Source organism: Octopus sinensis, linkage group LG22 (genome assembly GCF_006345805.1).
Source record: "Octopus sinensis linkage group LG22, ASM634580v1, whole genome shotgun sequence".
Lineage (NCBI taxonomy): Eukaryota > Metazoa > Mollusca > Cephalopoda > Octopoda > Octopodidae > Octopus > Octopus sinensis.
The window spans coordinates 24,425,659-24,447,827 of record NC_043018.1 but is presented as its reverse complement, the minus strand read 5'-3'; the positions used below and the strand labels follow the sequence as shown (position 1 = coordinate 24,447,827).

General features: G+C 37.3%; 1 protein-coding gene and 1 long non-coding RNA gene across 2 annotated transcripts in view; one reads left to right on the top strand and one right to left on the bottom strand.

Moving 5' to 3' along the window:
- On the top strand, nt 1-22,101 carry LOC118767490. The gene is made up of 3 exons (XR_005003410.1): nt 1-478; nt 6,448-6,449; nt 22,052-22,101. It is a non-coding gene; the product is annotated as an uncharacterized LOC118767490 (long non-coding RNA).
- Nucleotides 8,784-22,169, bottom strand: part of LOC115223259 (protein O-mannosyl-transferase 1-like) — a 39,284-nt gene continuing 25,898 nt past the window's right edge. The window contains exons 17-20 of the mRNA XM_036512139.1: nt 20,993-21,119; nt 19,036-19,213; nt 11,612-12,156; nt 8,784-11,124 (exon numbers count right to left, since the gene is read on the bottom strand). Of these exons, the coding sequence (XP_036368032.1) occupies nt 11,973-12,156; nt 19,036-19,213; nt 20,993-21,119 (489 nt within the window). The 3' untranslated portion in view covers nt 8,784-11,124; nt 11,612-11,972. The remainder of the gene's footprint in view (nt 11,125-11,611; nt 12,157-19,035; nt 19,214-20,992; nt 21,120-22,169) is intronic.

Sequence of the window (22,169 nt, the reverse complement as noted above, 5' to 3'; positions counted from 1 at the left end):
TCTATAACTTAGAGAATGTAGATTTATTTATTGGCTAAAATATATATAAGGGACATAATTTAGTTTAATGCACAGCAAAATATTTTATTTATTCTAAAGTATTTCTCAAGTAAAATTGTTTGGGAATTTCTGTTTTCACATTGAGATATTTATGAATGTATATTTGCATGTGTCTCTGTGTGTGTATATATATATATAACATGGGATAGTCATGGCTGGAATACCTTTAATCATAGGTTTGTTCAATCAGGGCTGACCTGGGGGTAAATACCTTCCTACATTATTTGACACCAATACGTAGGTGTGTGTATATGTGAGCATGAGTGTGTATTTATATGTATGTATGTATGTTTGTGGAAGGCACCTGATTTAATGATGACAGTATTTGGCACACGATCGTGAAGCCATGGATCCTATTCCGGTGATACATTGTATCCTTAAGCAAGACATTTCATTTTTCTTTGCTCCAGTTTACTCAGTTCAAAAGGGCCAGTTTTTATCACATTCTGTGTCACACTGAATCTCCCTGAGAATTACGTTAAGAGTATGCATGTTTGTGGAATACTCAGCCACTTAGATGTTAGTTTCCCGAGCAGGCTGTTCTGGTGATCGTATCAACTGGAACCTTTGCCATCATACCTGACAGAGAGCCAGGTATATATATATATCTGTGTGTGTGTATATATCTAGAAATATGCCTGTTTATAATAAACATTGTTAACAAATAATTAACCCTTTAAGTTTGGGAGTTGTTAATTAAGCAATTTATGACCCTGTATGAACACTTGCAGACATAATTGAGCAGGAATATTTAATTAACCAGTAGCTGCAAATTAATGAAGCTGGGTCTTGATTAATTTTGCATTTACATTTTTGTTGAAGCTGTAACTTATCATTGTTGCTCATATTGTTATTATTATTATTGTTATTATTGTTGTTATTATTATTATTAAGGGTGTTGGATCGGTAGAATTGCTAAAGCGTCAGCCTCGAGGGTTTTTGTTCTGCTTCTTTATGTTTTGAGCTCAAATCCCACCAAGGTTGACTTTGCCTTTAATCCCTTGCAGCAGGGAGGAGGGGGTGGGGTTTTGATATAATTAAGTACCGGTCAAGTACTAGGGTTAATGTACTCAACTATCCTTCTAAAAACTGCTGGCCTTGTTTAACGAGAAACAATTATCATTATTAGAACAGTGGAAGGCAGTGAGCTGGCAGAATCGTTAGCACGCCGGGCGAAATGCTTAGTGGTATTTCGTCTGCCATTACGTTCTGAGTTCAAATTCCGCCGTGGTCGACTTTGCCTTTCATCCTTTCGGGGTCGATAAATTAAGTACCAGTTATGCACTGGGGTCGATGTAATCGACTTAATGTCCTTGTTTGTCCCCTCTGTGTTTAGCCCCTTGTGGGCAATAAAGAAATAAGAATCGTTAGCATATCAGGCAAACGGCTTAGCAGCATTTTGTCCATCTTTACATTCTGAGCTCAAATGCTGCTGAGGTTGACTTTGCCTTTCATCCTTTGGGGGTCAATAAAATAAGTACTATCCCCCTCCCAACAAATTTCAGGCCTTATACCTTTAGGAGAAAGAATTATTATTATTATTATTATTATTAAGGCAGCAAGCTGGTAGAATCGTTAGCACACAGGACAAAATGCTTAGTGGCATTTCGTCTGTCTTTACGTTCTGAGTTCAAATTCCGCTGAGGTCGACTTTGCCTTTCATCCGTTCAGGGTTGATAAATTAAGTACCCGTTGGGTACTGGGGTTCAATGTAATCGATTAGTCCCCTCCCCACAAATTTCAGGTCTTGTGCCCTACAGTAGAAAGGATTGTTTTTATTAAAGTCGTGAACTGACAGAAATCTTAGCCTACAGAACAAAGTGCTTAGCAAGATTTCTTCCAGCTTAACATTCCAAGTTCAACTTCCACCGAGGTTGACTTTGCCTTTCGTCTCAGCGTGGTCAATTAAATAAGGTGCCGGACAAGTAATTGACTGACCCTTCCCCTCAAAATTGGTGGCCTTTTGTCAAAAATTAGAAAGAGTTATTATTATCATTATTATTATCGTTACAGCTGTTGTTTTGTTATAAACTCATTATTATGCATATAACGATTGTGGTGGAGGGTTAGTGTGGCACATGTGGCAGGTTAGTGTGGCACATGTTGCGCTGTGTCCTTCAGCTCGTTTTGACCTCCACTTGGAACCTCTTCACTGATCCGCTTGTGGAAAGGGATATGCATTACAACATCTCCCCCTCATTCCCACCCACCCCCACTCCCAAATAGTAAAATTTAAAAAAAAACAAAAACAAAAAATAAACCTCAGGTTTCACACCTACAAAGAAGAAAAAAAATAATTACAGGTGTGGGGGAGGTGCAATTAATATAATTGTTGTTGATGTTATTGTTGAAACTTTTTTCTTTTTTTCTTTTTTTTTCACCTTTATTTATTTATTTATTAATTTCGATATTTCCAAAAAAAAAATATATTCATTTCATGGCTTCATTTAAAGCCATGAATTAAAACTGAAGAAAAGAAAACAATTAAATCATAGAAGATTCCTTTTAGCCATTTAACGTCGCACAAAGTCTAAAAAAAAAGGAAAAACTAAGTTGTTATGCTCCTTTCCATGCAATGGAAGCTGCCTCGGCTGGAAACCATGTCACAGGGGTCTCAGAGGTGTACTGAGTATACAGTATTATTAAGAAATAAAACGGGGTGTAACCATAACAACCTTTCGTGTATTCTTAAATGGTTAAAGTAACTCTTCCATGATAGAATTGTTTATTTATTTTATATATTTAGTAAAAAAAAAAATTATAAATCATAAAACCATAACTTATTGACATCATATCGTTTTTGGCATCTTCTCCTAGTTTTGTAATCTCATACTAAATTCAGGGGTTTTTGTATGTGTGTGTGTACACGTGCAGCAGACAGAAAGGGCCTTTTTAAAAGTTTATTTACCCTAGTGATAGATAAAGATCCTAGTTGATATTTCATGTTGGAACCTAGGAACACATTTTATTATGTCCGTTATTGAGAAGGTGAGAATCTGGCAGAATTGTTAACGCATTGGATGAAATGCTTAATAGTATTCCGCCCATTGCTACATTCTGAGTTCAAATTCCACCGAGGTCGACTTTGCCTTTCATCCTTTCGGGTTAATAAATTAAATACCAGTGAAACACTGGGGTTGATATAATTGACTAGTCCCCTCCCCACAAATTTCAGGCCTTGTGCCTTAAGTAGAAAGGATTATTATTATTATAATTATTCAAGGCGGCAAGCTGGCAGAGTCATTAGCACGCCGGGCAAAATACTTTCGTCCATCACTACGTTCTAAGTTCAAATTCCGCCAAGCTCGACTTTGCCTTTTATCCTTTTGAGGTCAATAACTTAAGTACCAGTGAATCTCTGGGGTTGATGTAATCAACTAGTCTCTTCCCCTCAAATTTCAGGCCTTGTGCCTATTGTAGAAAGGATTATTATTGGTGAGCTGGTAGAATGATTAAAGCATTAGAAAAAAGCACTTTGCAATATTTTGTTTTGATGCTTTATGTTCTTAGTTCAAACCCCACCAAGATCAACTTTGCCCTTCATCCTTTCAAGGTTGATAAAATGAAGTAGCAATTAACTCCTGAGGTCAATTATACTGACTATTCTCCAAACTTGTTGGCCATGTACCAAAATTTGAAACAATTATTATGAAGACAGAAGAACCATTAGCACATCGGACAAAATGTTGACTCCTTAGGTTCCAAGTTCAAATTTCACTAAGCTGACTTTGCCTTTTATCTTTTCAGGGTTGATAAAATAACTTTAATTTTTTTTTTTTTTTTTTTTGATAAAATACCTTGTGTGGTGTTTGTCTTACCCAAGTTGCACAGATAATCCCTTGCCACTTTTGCCATCATAAATATAGTAAGGTTTGGTCTGGCTGAAGTCAATAACACTATTCTTCACCAAATACAATATATATATATATTATATATATATATATATACACACACACATACATACATACGTATATACACACACCCTTTCAATAACGTAAGTCCGACTAAACATTTCCCCACTCATTAGACTGCGGCCATGCTACAGCACCACCTTGAGGTATTTTAGTTGAACACATTGACTCTTGTTGTTATTTTCTTTTAAAGCCTGGTACTTGTTCTATCAGTTACATTTGCTGAACTACTAAGTTACAGGGACATAAACACACCACTGTGTTGTCAAGCAGTGGTGGAGGACCAAGACACACACACACGACAACCTTCTTTAATCCTTTTGATATCAACCCGGCTGAAACTACCCCTGGCTCTGTAGTACAAATGTCTTGTTCCTGTAAGTTCTGAATTAAAATCTTCCACTAAACTTTAGTCATAATTTACGTTCCTAACACTCAGTTAATGACATTTTACTAAATTCTTTGTTATATTATTTAACACTTTTGATAACAACCCGGTTGAAACCACTTTTGGTTCTGTAGTACGTCTTGTCAAAAGTTCTGAATTAAAATCTTCTACTAAACCTTAGTCATAATTTATGTTCCTAACACTAGCTTAATGGTAACTAAGTTATTTTACTAAATTCTTTGTTATATTTAAAGGTGTGTGTAGAAAATGAAAAAAAACTAACAATGCAGGAAGTTTTATAAAAAAGAAATCTATATTTCAGGCATAAAGGCCAATCTTCAGAAAGAAACAGTTCAAGAAATGTGTAGTTAAATTGATGTAACCAGACATTTCTTGGACTGCTTCCTTCTGAGAATGGGCATTTGGACCTAAAACAAAGGTTTTTGTAAAACTTTCTACATTGTTAGAAGCTTTTTTTCATTTTCCTTTTCTACTTCGGTACCACAATGCTCTTTTATATATATGTATATATATATGTGTGTGTGTGTACTTACATATTTTAATAGTAAAGTACAAAACTGAATCTCATACACAGAATGTGGAACAATTAAAGTTAGTGTTTTTAACGTAAGTTTGTAGTGTATGGGGTGGGGAAAGTGTGTATAGGTGTGGCTGTGTGGTTAAGAAACCAGCTTTGCAATCATATGGGTTGTTTCGTTGTGCAGCACCCTGAGCAAATGTCTTCTATTATAATAACCCCTCCAGGCCCCATTCAATGCCATGTTGGTGAATTTGGTAGATGGAAACTGTGTAGAAACCCATAGATATGTGTGGGGAGGTGTCCCCTCCACCACTTGATGACTGGTGTTGGTTTGTTTACACCCCTCCCCCATATCTTAATAGTTCAGCAATAGAGACTGACAGAATAAGTATCAGACTTAGAAAAAACAGAAAGAAATAACTCCTGGTATTGATTTGTTTCACTAAAACCCCTTTAAGGCAGTGCTCCAGCATGGCTGCAGTCCAGTGACTGAAACCAGTAAAAGAGATTATTTTTATATACATATATATGTTAAAATGCACAATATTTGTCACATTAGGTCAAGCAGGATTAAGATTATATACATAATCGTTAGTAACAAACTGAAAGAAGGAGTACTCAATACTGGTTAAATTGTTAATTCTCTGCTACCATAGGTTTCTTGCAGATCAAAATCCATCATATTGTTTTTTTCTTCAACCGTATTTCAAAACACAAATGGTGAGATTCAATGGCAGAGTAGTTATTTGTATTTCAAATTATGGTTGAAAAAAAAAAAAGCTATTTAGGTTTTTTTAATCAATATTGAATCTATGGTAAGGCGGCAAGCTGGCAGAAACATTAGCACGCCAGGCGAAATGCTTAGCGGTATTTCATCTGCCACTATGTTCTGAGTTTAAATTCCACCGACGTCGACTTTGCCTTTCATCCTTTCAGGGTTGATTAAATAAGTACCAGTTACGCACTGGGGTCGATATAACCGACTTAATCCGTTTGTCTGTCCTCTCTGTGTTTAGCTCCTTGTGGGTAGTAAAGAAATAGGTATTTCATCTACCACTACATTCTGAGGTCGACTTTGCCTTTCATCCTTTCAGGGTCAATAAATTAAGTACAAATTGCACACTGGGGTCAATCTAATCAATGGCCCCCTCCTCAAAAATTTCGGGCCTTGTGCCTAGAGTAGAAAAGAATATTAAATCTATGGTAACAGAGAAATTACAAAAAGAGAAAAAATATATATATAATATATTTATATATATATATATAAAAATATAATTTCTCATGCTGTATCCTATCTTATGCAGATTAACTAGGGGAAGAATAACTAACACAAAAACACATCCTCTCAAGTAAATCTCCCCCCTTAATGCAAGTTTTACATAGATATATATATATATATATAAGAAATAATTAAGATTCAGTTGTATAAGGTATATAGTTGATGCACCAGGGCAGTCCAGTGTTATCTGCAAGGCTCAGAGTAAGGTGAATAAAGATCAAATAAGTAACAAAGATGTCCCAGTATTAGTACAATGCAGCGGTTTCAGGCGTCTCCATTTAATCAAACAATGCAAGCATTACATCAATTTGAAATACAGCGCCATCTTCAGTGCCACATTAGTAACAGCATGGAATTCTTTCCTTTTCTCGCTCCGATGAAATACTTGCTAAAAATTATAATAGTATATCCTGACTGTTAAAATGTAATGCATTAATACCTTGATAGCCTTGTTACCTATTTGCTATATATATACACACAAAGTGAGAATAATTTACCAAAACTATGGCATTATTAGCTAACTACTCCATGTGTAACAGCAATGATTACAAAATGATATAACACAGTGGTTTTCAACCAGGGTTCCAAGGAACCTTAGGGTTCCGCCAGTACAGTCCATGGGTTCTGCAAGAAGTTACAAAGCTGCAAAAATTGGCAGTAATTTTTAATTCTCCTGTGCAGATATTTGTGCATAAGACTATTAAATTATTGCACAGGGGTTCCTCGAGCCAGTGGAATGTTTCCTTGGGGTTCCGCTCCAGCAAAAAGTTTGAAAAGCACTGCTATAACATAACAGCTATAATTTAGTTATACTAAGTGAATGTTTTTAGTAGTAATTACCGTATAATTTAACTCTTAAATCCTGCCAAGGCTAAGTTTACCTCTGGTTGATTAAATAAAGTACCAGCCATATATTGGGGGGGGGGGTTAGGATGTAATCGACTAACTTCCCCCACCTCAAATTTGCTCGCCTCATGCGTAAATTTGTAACCATTCTGATTTAAGTGTTATAAACGCCTTTTTTTTTCTTCTAAAGGCACAAGCCCTAAAATTTTGTGAGGAGAGGGTTGAGTCGATTATATCGACACCCCACCACAACCATTGCTCAACTGGCACTTATTTTATCGACCCCCCACCCCCACTGAAAGGAGGAGAGGTCGTCCGTTCAGGGTGGATAAAATAAGTACCAGTTATGCACTGGGGTTGATGTAATCAACTTACACATTAGCCTAAGACTGCTGACCTTGTCCCAAAATTTGAAACCATTAAACTATATAAATACAACATACATAACACAATATCAATATATACATATATATACAATATAAAACTCCTAAATATTACAATATACATATAATAATAACTCTTATAAATACTATTTACAACATACACATAACAACAATATGATGTCAATATTATAATAACTCAATGTCAATATGAAACTCTTATAAATATTACTATAACAATATGGTGTTAATATTGTAACAACTCATAAATACTATTAATAACATGCATATAACAAATATAAAAAAATATCATTTGTTCCAGTTTTTTAATAGAATTTATTATAAATAAAGCTTTAAAATATGTTTCTGTTAAGTTTGACTTCATGGAGTTTTTTCTTTTCTTTTTTTTTAAGTTTCTTCTGATAATGTTTATTTTTTAAAAATTCATTTTTTAATGTTTCAGCAGTAAATGTCTTGATGTTTGTTAAACATAACAGCCAATGTACAGAGCTCACAGGAGAGAGACATTTGAATGTTTGTTAAACATACAGATATTATGGAACTAGCAACAAATAACCTGTATGCTTATATAGCATAACAGCCATTTTAAGACATCTGTATGTATGTATGTATATATATATATATATATATATATCTACACGACAGCCAGTCTCTTGAGTTAAGAGTAGAAGACTGCCTGTTTATTAAACATAAAGATGTTAGAGTTAACAGAGAGGTCTGTATGTTTATAAAACATAACAGCTATTATAGAGAGCTTATTATATAGATCTTTGTATGGACATGACAGTAAGTATCTTGAGCTAAGAGTAGAGGCCTGTCTGTTTATCAAACAAAGATGTTACATAGTTAACAGCAGAGGTCTGTATGTTAAATAACATAGATATTATGGATCTAGCAGCAGCTATCTCTTTCTATTTTTCTTTCTACTTGTTTCAGTCATTTTGACTGCGGCCATGCTGGAGCACCGCCTTTAATCGAGGAACTCGACCCCGGGACTTATTCTATCGGTCTCTTTTGCCGAACCGCTAAGTGATGGGGACATAAACACACCAGCATCGGTTGTCAAGCAATGCTAGGGGGACAAACACAGACACACAAACATACACGCACATACATATATATACATATATACGACGGGCTTCTTTCAGTTTCCGTCTACCAAATCCACTCACAAAGCCTTGGTCGGCCCGAGGCTATAGTAGAAGACACTTGCCCAAGGTGCCACGCAGTGGGACTGAACCCGGAACCATGTGGTTGGTAAACAAGCTACTTACCACACAGCCACTCCTGCGCCTACATATCTGTATGTTTATAAAACATAACAGCCATTATAGAGAACTTATATAGATATTTTTTCTTCCATTCATATTATTTTGAATCAATCATCTTATAGCTTTGAGATTTCAATGATGTGATTGTTTAGTTTTTAGAATGACATCGAAAGATTGAGGTGAGAGGCTGGATCTGGCCGGTTTCAACATAAAACGAGTTTAATAATTTGGCCAGATATGACCATTCTGAATGCTAGAGGGTTAAACATAACAGCCATTGTTATATAGAGATAACAGCAGACATCAGGATGCATGTATGGTTGGCAGTATGTTGAGATAACAGCACGCGATATCTGTATGTTTATGTAATATTCGTTGTGTAGAGGTACCACCACCACCTTGGGCAAGTTTAGCAGTCTACAGTGTTACAATCATTGAGACCCAGCTGTAAAAACCATGCCAAAACTGACCTCACCTGTGCAGGTGCTACGTAAAAAGCACTCAGCCCACTCTGCAGGGTGGTCGGTGTTAGGAAGGGCATCCAGCCATAATAAAAAACTATACCAAACACAGAGAAGCATGGTGCAGGCTTCTGCTTGGCCCGCTGGAAGGAGAATGTTAAACGATAATGATGGTTATGAGTTCAAACCTGACTGCTACAGTCAATGTTGTGTAACGTGCGTTCGTGTGTGTGAGACATTGACCAAGGAAAGAGAAGACACTGATCTTGCTGGAGAACAAAAGTAGGTACCTGAGCCATGAACAACAGAAAGTTGGATGTAAAATAATTAAAGAGGGTGGGTAGGAGCAGTTACCATTTAGCCCAAACTTGTGATCAAAAGGTATTCCAAATATGACCAACCAGCTATTTTTGCATATCAAGGACAAAATTATCAAGTGTGTCCCATTCCCTGCTTAAGATTGTATGGTGAGAGGTTTGAGAGAGATTTGACTACTCTTTCTAACAGGTCAAGCAACCACGTAGGTGCTTGCTTCTCCACTGACTGATGGAGGTGGAGGCAGTGGTGATGGTTCCATGGGGTAGTTGAGGGGGTGGGAGAAGTCTCTAGTATGATGTATTATATGTAATGATGTTGACTTTAAAATGTCGGCAGGTATAAAAAAGGCAATTTATTGCATTTTATACAACAAAAATATATGTGACAGTGATAGAGAATGAACTCTTGTCAGCATGTCTCCGTGTTATAGGCAAGTGTCTCGCCAGAATGTAAACAACTGTGCTTCCATAGTATGTAAATGACTAGATTGTAAAAATGAGAGAATGATTGGTTACATGATGTCGATATTAGGCCACCATACACTTTTGTCGCTATTAGGCCACCATACACTTTTATGTCGCTATTAGGCCACCATACACTTTTATGTCGCCATTAGGCCACCATACACTTTTATGTCACCATTAGGCCATCATACACATTTGTGTCACCATTAGGCCATCATACACATTTGTGTCACCATTAGGCCATCGTACACAGACACCGTTCAACTCGCCTCCAAGACACTAGATTATAACGACAGTCAAGTTGTTCTTGGTGCTTCTGATGAACTAGGATAAGAGTTGAGTTTCCACCCTATAAATTAATTTTAGTTAATCTCTAAGGATTCAAGATTTGGCTAATCTTTGTCGATTAAGCCTTACTCCACCACAAGTTCCTTGAATTGAAACTGTTGAGATCTGCTGGATGTAGGGAGACTATATCGTCCTTCGTAAATAGTTTTATAATACGACAGCAAGGTTTTAAAGAGAAAAGTAAAACCTCAACAAGTCAAACATGACTTTCAGCAATGCTGTCAATCCTACCAACAAATAAAATGTTTAAAAATGACTAAAGAAAATTTTAAATGCTTTAGTCAATCAAAAGAAATCATTAAAAACACAAATTAAACTAGATTTATATGATTGTAATTAATCAGGTGATTAACCTCGTCTTTGGAAATGGAAAATATTTTAATTTGGGATAAATCCTTAAAAATGTTTTAGCCCGAAGGCCGCGGCCATGCTGGGGCACCGCCACTGGATGTTTAATAAATTTAAATATTTTAATAAATTTTAAAAAAGCATCATGCAATTAGTACTTTGAATAATTAAATCATATTCATAATTCTTCTTAGGCAATTAAAATTTGAGATTTGTTTTTACTCGAAAGAAATGGAATTATTAATTTCAAAGTAACAAACTATAACAGTCACTCGTTACTGTGGAGAGAAATATTTTATGTTAATTTTAACTTAATTTATGTTAATGAAATAACAAATATGTTAATGAGTTAAAATAGATATATCTTTAACTGGGGATTTACATTATGGTCAAACAGCACATATATTATGCATTTAATGTAGTAGAATTCCTAGACAAACTAGAGCCAGGAAGTGTTGCAAGAAGCTCAGTTGGTCAAACAGTCTTTGCTCATGTAGTGGACACAGTTTTGTTTAAAACCTAGAGCCTTTTAGCTACAGGCACTACAACATTTTCCAGCCATGAGCACAATAGGCCTTTCCACTCCTACTAGCGAGCCACACATGGGCACATGTAGAGAAGTAAACAAACATGTACTCATCTGTGGAGTATAATGTAGTAATATACACTCCATAACATGGTGAGACTGTTTTATCATGTTTAAAGGGAACACTTACACCCCAAACACAGAACATTATGATTTTATGAATTCCACAGGCAAAAAATAGAAAGATAAATACTTCCAGTAGCATCAAATGGATTTTTGGGAGCTGCATTTAGCTCCAGTCACATGGTGTATCTTTTGTTGTTTCAGTGATTTGGTACCTATTCTCACCAGCTAGGTGGACATAGGCTATAGAATTAATAACAAAATACTACAATCGATTAAAACTGGAGACCTATGAACTGGAAGTCAAACATCTTAATCCATTCAACCAACCTTCAGCTTATTGTTTTTAGAGTCAGAATATTTTCCAATATTTTCCTTACCTTACAATTTCTAAAACAAAGTAAACATTATTTTCTGAAGATGAGATTCTGTTAGACTAGATCGAAAAGACATGGAAACCAGAAAATTAGTACACTAAAATATCAACTGACAATCTTGTGGTTGTTACTTTGTTCATATTAAAAACTCGTTGCATGGAGATTAAAGTTTTAAGTGACCAGAACATCAAGACATCATCAACTTATCTTCTCATTATTACCTATGGAAACACAGGTGATGTAACAATTGTGAGGTGGGGAGAAAAGTGATGAAGATGAAGTGGGGGATATCTGAAGAAAATAAATGTTTTTATCTTAATTTAACACGCACCAGAAAATCCCAACTGTCTTTCCACGACATCTGTTGAATGTCTGCGGCTGTTAGGGGAATATTACCATAGGAGAATGCAGAGAAATAAAGAAAAACACCCAGGGCTATAAGTACCAAGAGGACGATAAGATATTTCACAAAACTGCTCAGGTAAGGAACAAACCTGGAAGAAGAAAAAACAAATAAATAAATAAAGCAAAAAATGTAATTTAAACATTTCAATCAAAAAGGCCATCATGGAAATAATATTCAATTGATGGAAATAGGAAAAAAATTCTTTCATTCTAATTTACACTTTACAAGCTGGTCAGCCATTGTGGAACTGGTTTTTGAGTCTTCCTTCAGACCAGGGGTTCTCAACCATATTTATCTATGGACCCCTTTTTATTACTATTCTATTCTGCTGGACTCCCATAGCCATTCGATGTTTAAAAACTAGTTTTATAGGAACTTTCAAAATTCCTATTATTTTTCACACTTATGTAGGTTGAACTATATAAAATGTCAGAGAAAGAAACCCAGCTGTTTCTTGCAATACATACCAATATGAGATACATCTAAAGCAAAATATTTTTCAGGGGCCCTTAAAATACTATTATGGACCCCAATTAAGAACCATTGTTTTAGGCCATTCACAAGTAAATTGTAGCCCTTGAATTTTTTTTAGTAGTGTAGCCTGTTTGATGATGAGCAATGTCTCATGTGACCTGTTTCTCATAAAAGGTAGCCAATATACACTTTAGGCCACTCTACCTAATTTATTTGTGAAGACCGGTTGAGGCAAGTGAAAATCAAATCAAATCAAAATAGACAAAATAGATGAACATCAATGGAATTTGTATCCTGTGGCACACAAGAAATCCATCAGTGCCGTAGTCAGTGCGGTGGGCACATGACAAACACCATCCGATTGTGGCCGTTCGCCAGCCTCATCTAGCACCTGTGTTGGTGGCACATAAAAACAACATCCGAGCGTGGCCGTCTGCCAGCCTCGTCTGGCACCTGTGTCGGTGGCACATAAAAACACCATCCGAGCGTGGCCGTCTGCCAGCCTCGTCTGGCACCTGTGTCGGTGGCACATAAAAAACACCATCCGAGCGTGGCCGTCTGCCAGCCTCGTCTGGCACCTGTGTCGGTGGCACATAAAAAACACCATCCGAGCGTGGCCGTTTGCCAGCCTCGTCTGGCACCTGTGTCGGTGGCACATAAAATCACCCACTACACTCTCGGAGTGGTTGGCGTTAGGAAGGGCATCCAGCTGTAGAAACACTGCCAGATCTGACTGGACTGGTGCAGCTTTCGGGCTCCCCAGACCCCAGTTGAACCGTCCAACCCATGCTAGCATGGAAAGCGGACGTTAAATGATGATGATTTGAGAAAGGCATAAAAGACACATTGACCTCATATCTCCCTTCGACTTTACATATCAGATCTTATTTGTCTAAATGTAAAAACAACATAGATATTAGCTATGGAAGCATTATCAATACCAAAAGGTAATCTTCTTATGTTACTAAAAATGGCTGCATTGCTAGAGTACTGAACACAACGGTATTCACCTCGAGAGATCCTTTTATAAAGACATACAGTGCTAAAAACACAGACATATATCATAACAGATGAGAATCATCTGGTACAGGCACCAGAACTTTCAGATCCCATAATCTCAGCATGCACTTCCTCAGTGGCAGGCATCCAGCCTCACATACCAACCAAATCACACTGCCAACGATATATAGAATAACAGTGGTTTTTCAATTACTGATAGTCAGCAGGTTTATTAAAAATAATAAATATTGGAGATGGAAGCAATCTGTTTCCGATACCAGTGCCTGAAAAGCCACTGTTGTTCTATATAGTGTTGCCACAGTTATTCTACATATCACTAGCAGTAAGATTTGGCTGGTATATGAAGCTACCACTGAAGAAGTGCAGTACACCGAAATTATGTGATCCTGCAGTTCTGGTACCCATATCAGATGATTCTTGTCTACTATGGTGTATCTCTATGCTTTTAGCACCATACATCTTTATGAGAGGGCCTCTTCAGGTTGATACTGCAGTATTCAGTGCCCAAAAAATACATTTAGTAAAATGTAAACGTTGCCTTTTGGTACAAAATATATTTAACAAATCTCTTCATACTGTCCATCTTCCTTCATACGGATTTTTAAAAAATTGATATTGCTTAGTCAGAGAAAGCCAGCATCCTTGACTCTTTAAAAAGTCTCCAAGACTAGAAAAAGAGATAAGAGGGAAGAAGAAAGCACACAACAGCACAGCAATGAATCGAGAACACCTCAGAGCAAAGAAATGGCTTGAATGCTTATAACAGGAAAGACTTTCTGCTAAATACCAACCAATGAACCATAAAACAAATAGATAACTCCTATATCTTTATATATATATATATATATATATATATATATATAGGAAGGGCATCCAGCTGTAGAAACACTGCCAGATCAGACTGGGCCTGGTGCAACCTCCTGGCTTCCAAGACCCCGGTCAAACCGTCCAACCCATGCTAACATGGGAAGTGGACGTTAAACGATGATATATATATATATACGCACACGACAAGCTCTTTCAGCTTCCATCTACCAAATCTACTCAAAAGGCTCAGATCAATCTGAAGCTATAGCAAAAGACATTTGCCCAAAGTGCCACGCAGTGGGACTGTAGCCAGAACCATGTAGTTGTGGGTTACGCAATCTGCTAAAAACAGTAGCTGAATGCCTTTCAGACCGCACGCTACTGTCTTGAATAAGGAATGGACAATGTAGTCTTACATAGGCCCCTAAAAGACACGATGGTTTATACCTATTTCTTTACTACCCACAAGGGGCTAAACACAGAGGAGGCAAACAAGGACTGACAGATGGATTAAGTCGATTATATCGACCCCCCAGTGCGTAACTGGTACTTAATTTATCGACCCCGAAAGGATGAAAGGCAAAGTCGACCTCGGCGGAATTTGAACTCACAACGTAACGCAGACGAAATACCGCTAAGCATTTCGCCCGGCATGCTAACGTTTCTGCCAGCTCGCCGCCTTACAAGTCCAGAGAAGCTGAGCTGAACTGCGATCATGGCAGTATTGTCAGAGTTATCCCCCTTTATTTGTCTGGAGTTGTCTTTTTATTTGCCTTTCTTAAAACTATGGTTAACGTGATATGAAAAGACACTATATTACAGTGATGCTTCGATTGCCGAGTTAATTCGTTCCCGGTGTCCGCTCGTAAAGTGAGCAATAATTTCCTATAGTAGCAATGTTATAAATCGTAATTCGTTCCCAGAAAAATATTGTAATAATAAATACTCGTATAAATAAATGGCAATAAAACAACAGTAGACTGTAAAGAATATTTCATGTAAAATAAAAAGAATCATTTATAACAAAAATTATTGTTGTTGTTGTTTTCTGAATCACTTTTACTCGCACTAGACTTGTAGACGCGATCGCCGATTCACAAGCATTCGTAGACGGACTTGTAGGTTTCTTTTTAAAAAACAGATCTAATATAACAATATGTTTCAAAACACGACTTCACATAAAAAATCTTGCACAACAAATATACAAAGATCTAGAGTTGTTTACTTAGAAGAAACTTTTTTTTTGCTCTCTTTCCTGAGACATATCGGTAGCACCAAAGCTGTGGCCTCTCAATCCAGAGAAGTCTGTTTCAACCTGGCGAGATTTCTTGATTCTCCGAGCAAAGCACCCTGAAGAGAAAGGTTATTCTAGAGATCCTTCGCAGAAAACCTATTTCGGCAGCTTGTATTCGCGATCGTACCTTTTCGATCACCAAACACCCTACTTTGTAACAGAAACCGTTCCGTCATAATTTCAAATGTCGTATACGTTATTTCTATTACAACTGAGAACAATATAAATTACCTCAAATCGCTAATTTTGAAAGAAAGAAAGAAAATGAAATCGTAAAAGTATTCTAATATGACGCCATTTGGGAATTCCAGAAGAAAATACGACCGTCTATTGTGACGTCATGACAGCCTTTCGGCTCAATTCTTGGCTCACTTCATTCGACTTCATGGAAAGGTGATGGACGCAGGTAAGTTTCAATGTCTTATATTTCACCGCATTTCATAAAATTTATTTAAAGAAAAAAAAAAAAAACAGATCCCGTCTCAATCACACATAAAAATAAACTGTCTTTCGAAAAAAAAAATGTGCTTCCAGTCACATCTGTACATGCAGATATAGGCGAGGAGGAGGAGAGAGGGAGAAAGGAGTCCACCCTCGTCGCTAACTGTAGATGCGGATAGAGGCGAGGTTGATAGAGAATGATGGAAGGAGAGAAAGGGGAGGGAAAGGAGCTCACCGTTGTTGCTAATTGTAGATGCAGATAGAGGAGAGAGGCTGATAGAGAAAAAGTGAGAAAGAGAGAAGAGGGGAAAGCAGCTCAATCTCGATTCTAAATGTGAAACTAAACACACAAAAAAATTTTAAATATAAAAATAAATAAAAATTTTTTAAATAATAGATCTATCATTTCAAAGAATAAATGTGATGATTTATTACAAAACAACCATCCTCCCTCCTCAAGCCAACCCCACCCCCAATCTGTCTCCTCAACGTTTTATTTGGTCGACCTCGCTTTCGCAGTTCATTCCCTTTAAACTCAAACACTCTCCTCAAAACATGTCCATATCACTACACCTCATTCGCCCTTGCCGGCTGTTCCACAGATTCCTCCAACCCCATCGTCCCCCATCAAGTCCTCAACCCTCCTTTCATCAAATACTTTCACACCAAACACTGCTCTCTTGGTCTGTCTCAAAACTGCCGTTTCGCTTTCCCTCAGACACCATGTCTCACTCCCATACAGCATTGCAGATCTCATGCAACTCCGATAAACCCTTCCTTTCATCTTCAAGGAGCTGCTTCACATCCACCACTTACATCCACCACTCTCTCCCCTGTTTATATAAAAGTCGGGGGTGGTGTGTGTGTGTGTGTGTGTGTGTAAACTCGCATAACTTATGAAGTTCACAAACTAATTTTCTCCAAACTGGGAACATTGCTTATGTTCCTGAGTGACGTGAAAAAGGGAGATAACTCTTTGCGAAGTAACTTTCAGAAATTGATTGTCTCCCTTACATTCGAATATGACTAATCCGCTGAATGTTCATTATCGTCTGGCCGCTGAAATTCTCTGAAACCCAAGTCCCACTCTCTTGTTGGCGTGACCTTGTCGTGGTAAGAGAGCTTACGCCTTTGGTTCCCAACAACTAACGGCAAACTAACAACGCCTAAACGCATCATATGGCCATCGAAATCCCCCCAACACCTAAGTCCCTCTCTCTCTTGTTGGCATTGCCATGTCATGGCAAGAGAGCTTGCACCCATGGTTCCAAAAAATTAGGGCAAACAAACAATGCCTAAACTCTGATCATAGGGGTTTCAATTATTCCTTTTAAATTTTCCTGAAGTTCACTAGGGGTTTTCAAGGTTGAGTAGGTCCTGCCAGACTACTTTGATAGATATACACACATACTCACATAGATATTATACATATATTAATTAATATTCATACACATACACAATTACACATACACTTATATAATTTATGTATAATTCGTCCCCGGAGTTTGCTCATAAAGCGAAAACTTGTAAAGCAGAGCAATAATTTCCCATAGTCGTGACACTTCGTCGGTTACAACGACGAGAGTTCCAGTTAATCCGATCAACAGAACAGTCTGCTCATGAAATTAATGTGCAAGTGGCTGAGCACTCCACAGACACGTGTACTCTTAAAGTAGTTCTCGGGAAGATTCAGCATGACACAGTGTGTGACAAGGCTGGCCCCTTTGAAATACAGGCACAAGAAAAATGGGAAGAAAGTTGTGGTGAAAGAGTAGAGCTATATCTAACTGAAATATTCTACCTGTTTTATGTTCAAACTGACCAGATCTGGCCTATCATACCGACCCTACAATATCATTCTAAAAATTAAGTTACCTCTTCAAAATCTCAAAGCTACAAGATGATGCATGATTAATACAACGCAATGAGAATAAATAAGCATTACTTCTGACATAATACTGTGAATGCTAAAGGGTTACAGGTACAGATGTCTATGGAATACTCAGCCACTTATATGTTAAGTCACTTGGCTGAACAACTAAATCCTCATCAAATAACTGAGATTCACCACCACAAAGTCAGAAACGGCCAAGAGTTCTTAAACAACATCAATCATCACACTTTCCACTCTTCCCTTTTCCCCTCACAACATGGGCAGTTTTATGTGACGCCAAACTGGCACTTTTACATGGTGTCATACAAGTGCTTTTATGTGATGTGACACAGGTGCTTTTAAATCGCGTGGCATAGGTGCTTTTATGTGGTTCCACACAGGTGCTTTTATGTGATGTGACACAGGTGCTTTTACATGGCACAGCACATGTGCTTTTATGTGGTTCCACACAAGTGTTTTTATTTGATGTGGCACAGGTGTTTTTACATAGTGCGGCACAGGTGCTTTTATGTGAGGTGGCACAAATGCTTTCACATGGCGCTGCACAAATGCTTTTATATGGTGTAGTACATGCTTTTGTGTGACGTCACACAGGTGCTTTTATATGATGTGGAACAGGTGCTTTTATGTGACGTGGCACAGGTGCTTTTATGTAGCACAACACAGATACTTTCACATGCCACTTCATGGGCAGTTTTACATGGCGTCACACAAGTGCTTTTACGTGGCGTGGCACAGGTGCCTTTACACAGTTCCACATTAAATAGATTATGCTTCTACAATATACAAAATATTTTAACAATTTTTTTCTACACTATTCCTAATATTATTTAATTATAAAAACATAATGGGACCTTTTTTAATCATTGAATGGGTTTGGGGGTCCAGTAGATAAAAATAGGAACCAAAAGGGTCCAAAGACAAAAAATGGTTGAGAAACCCTTGAAGGTATTGCTCCAGCATGGCAGCTGTTCAATGAGAGAAACAAGTAAAAGATAAAAGGCATACACAAAGTTGGAAAAGAGAATTGGTTTTACCTGGCAGATATGAGAATGAAGTGGTCGAAGAGAGCAGCACAGGTGATCACCTGAAAGAGGAAGGCCGGCAGGTAATGGTGTAGGAAGAGGGTGCGATCAGTTACAAAGTGAGGCAGGTAATGAAATAAGAAGCCTCCAATCAGAAGTTGACCCGTGAATGTAAACTGGTCCCACTCGACTGAAATGGAAAAGAAATACAGACATTGTAGAGTGGATTGGTAGAATTGGTAGAGCATCAAAGAAATGGTTTTAATGTTATTCGTTTGTGTCACTCTGTATCGAAATCCTGCCCTCCATGGAAATGAATTTCTAGATTGACCGGTGGGATTGCTACACCCTTCACGATAAGTGGCTTTGAACAACTACAGTGAAGTGAAAAAAATGTGTACATTTATATAAAAATGCTTCGAGAGTTGCATTCCTTGTATTCGGTACAATGCGTTTATTTATTTTGGTAGTTTTGACTTTAAGAGTCCCTCCTAGCATTATATATCATGATCATCATCAACGTCCACTTTTCCATGGTGAAAGTGTATGTATATATGACTAATAGTTTCATACTTTCATGATACTTTAAATAGGAATATTTATAAAATACGCCATGTATCTCTGAGCATGAAATTATTAGTAGCTATTTTGATATATTAATTAAATTGATGTGGAGGCGCAATGGCTCAGTGGTTAGGGCAGTGGACTCATGGTTGTAGGATCGCGATTTCGATTCCGAGACTGGGCGTTGTGTTTATTGAGCAAAAACACCTAAAGCTCCACGAGGCTCTGGCAGGGGGTGGTGGCGATCCCTGCTGTACTCTTTCGCCACAACTTTCTCTCACTCTTTCTTCTGTTGGCCTGCTCGCTTAGGATGGTGTCATTTGAAGACTAAAACAATGCGAAGTGAATTGTGACCAGCGATGTGAAGCAACATCTGATAGCCTGTTTGGTCACGGTGATCACAGTGATTAAATTGATATTTATCCACAGTAGCCCAGGATCCACATTTAAATGAGAATAAATATTACTGCTCTGTATTAATACGGCCCCTGTTGCTAATAAATATTTTTTAATAACCCTACTGACTAATCATGACACCAGCACCTGTTCTGACACTCTTATTCTATATATTACTGGCAGGGAGATGAGTTGGTGCTGTCTCTAGCAGCTGAGCAGCCATCATTGATGAGACCAAAGACGGTCAGAACCGAGTGATTTGGTGGTCTCAGCACTGGAGGAGATGGGCATTTATCTCCCCTGCTAGCGATGTAAACAAGAATGCACTTTGCACCAAAAGCCAATATGAGAGTCTCTCTCATGGGATCTACCGCAGTATAGTTTGTTCTAACAGAACATCAACTTTCAAGTGGAGATAAATATTACCTCTCAGTTTTAATACTGCCCCTGTCACTACTATATATTTTTTTAACAAGCTCACTGGCTAATCATGATGCCAGTGCCTATTCTGACACTTTTATTCTATATATCAATGGCAGAGAGATGGTTTGCTGCTATCTCTAGCAGATGAGCATCCATCATTAACAAGACTAAAGAAGGTTGAAACCAAGCGATTTGGTGATCTCAGTGCTGGAGGTGATATAAACATGAATGCATTTTGCACCAAAAGCCAATAGAGAGTTTTTCTCATGGTATCTACCGCAGTAAAGTTTGTATTAACAGAACAACCATGTTTAAGTAGGGATAAATATTACCAGCCTAACCCATGCTAGCATGGAGAACGGACGTTAAACGAACGAACGAACGAATGGATGAGCAATAGTTCAGTTAACATCCGCTAAATACAAGGAAATACTTAAGGGCTCAGAGGAAGTGACAGAAGTTGTACAATTGATAAGGTTACAGAACACAGCATACATAGAACTACACATCATAACAATGCACAGTACAAACATAACACACACACACACACGTCTTTCTCCTGGAATTCAATACATTTTATACTGACCTTCATTTAAATCAAATAAAGAACGTCGTCTTCGGAGCATGTAAAATATCCACAGGGTCAAATAGCCAAACAGGGAAGCGGTGCAGAGATACCAGATGAAAATATTCCCCAGGAGATGAATCTGAGCCTTAAAAAATAAATTAATCACATTTACTATTTCACATATAATGATTTTTCTTTAATCAATTTACATAAAAATTTATATATATATATATTATACAGACAAGAAAGTAATATTCTGAGTGCAGTATAGCCATGAAGACAGTAGAAAAAGTGGGTATTTTATTTTACCCTTATAAGACAGAAAAAAGTTGTCAGCAGACAGCCATGGGATTTGAAACAACACCTCTCAGATATATAAGGGTAAAACACCCATTTTTTCTGCTGCTTCATGGTTATAGTGCATTTGAAATATTATTTTCTTGTCTGTATGACAAAACAAAAAAAAAGTTTGTTTACAATATATATATATATATTGGGGGGAAAATGAAGAAATGGGTGTAATTAATTTGTATGTTACAAAAAGATGACAGTTTTTTTTTAAATATAACAGAACAAATAAATTGAATAACAGGTTGAAAGCTCGAAACATAAATTAAAATAAAATAAGGAACCTACATATATGTTTCAGTCTTACCATCTGGTTGATGGGAATTTCAAAGCATTTGGTTTAATGCTGAGAAAGTTACTATATTCTAAACTATACGGTGGTAGGACTTCTTCAGGTTAATATAGAGCTCATGGAAGTTAGGTAATCATTTCTTCTTTTGAAGGAGGTGTAGAGTATTAGTGGGTTATTGATAATTTCAATAATCCCAAACATATACCAACGACTTTTGCATTATATGATAGGGATTAAACCAGTGGAATTTTGGTTTATATGATCCCTAATAGGGATATGACTTCCTTGAATTAACTGTATGTATATGTGTGTGTGTGAGTATGTGTATATATATACATGTGTGTGTGTGTATATGATTGGCACATGATCATAAGGTGGTGAGGAACATTGTGTCCAAGAGCAAGTCGCTTGATTTGACATTGCTCCGGTCCACTCAGTGGTAGAAATGAGTTGTATCTGTAATTCAAAGGACCAGCCTTGTCAGATTCTGTGTCACACTGAATCTCCCTGAGAACTACATTAAGGGCATGCATGTCTGTGGAGTACTCAGCCACA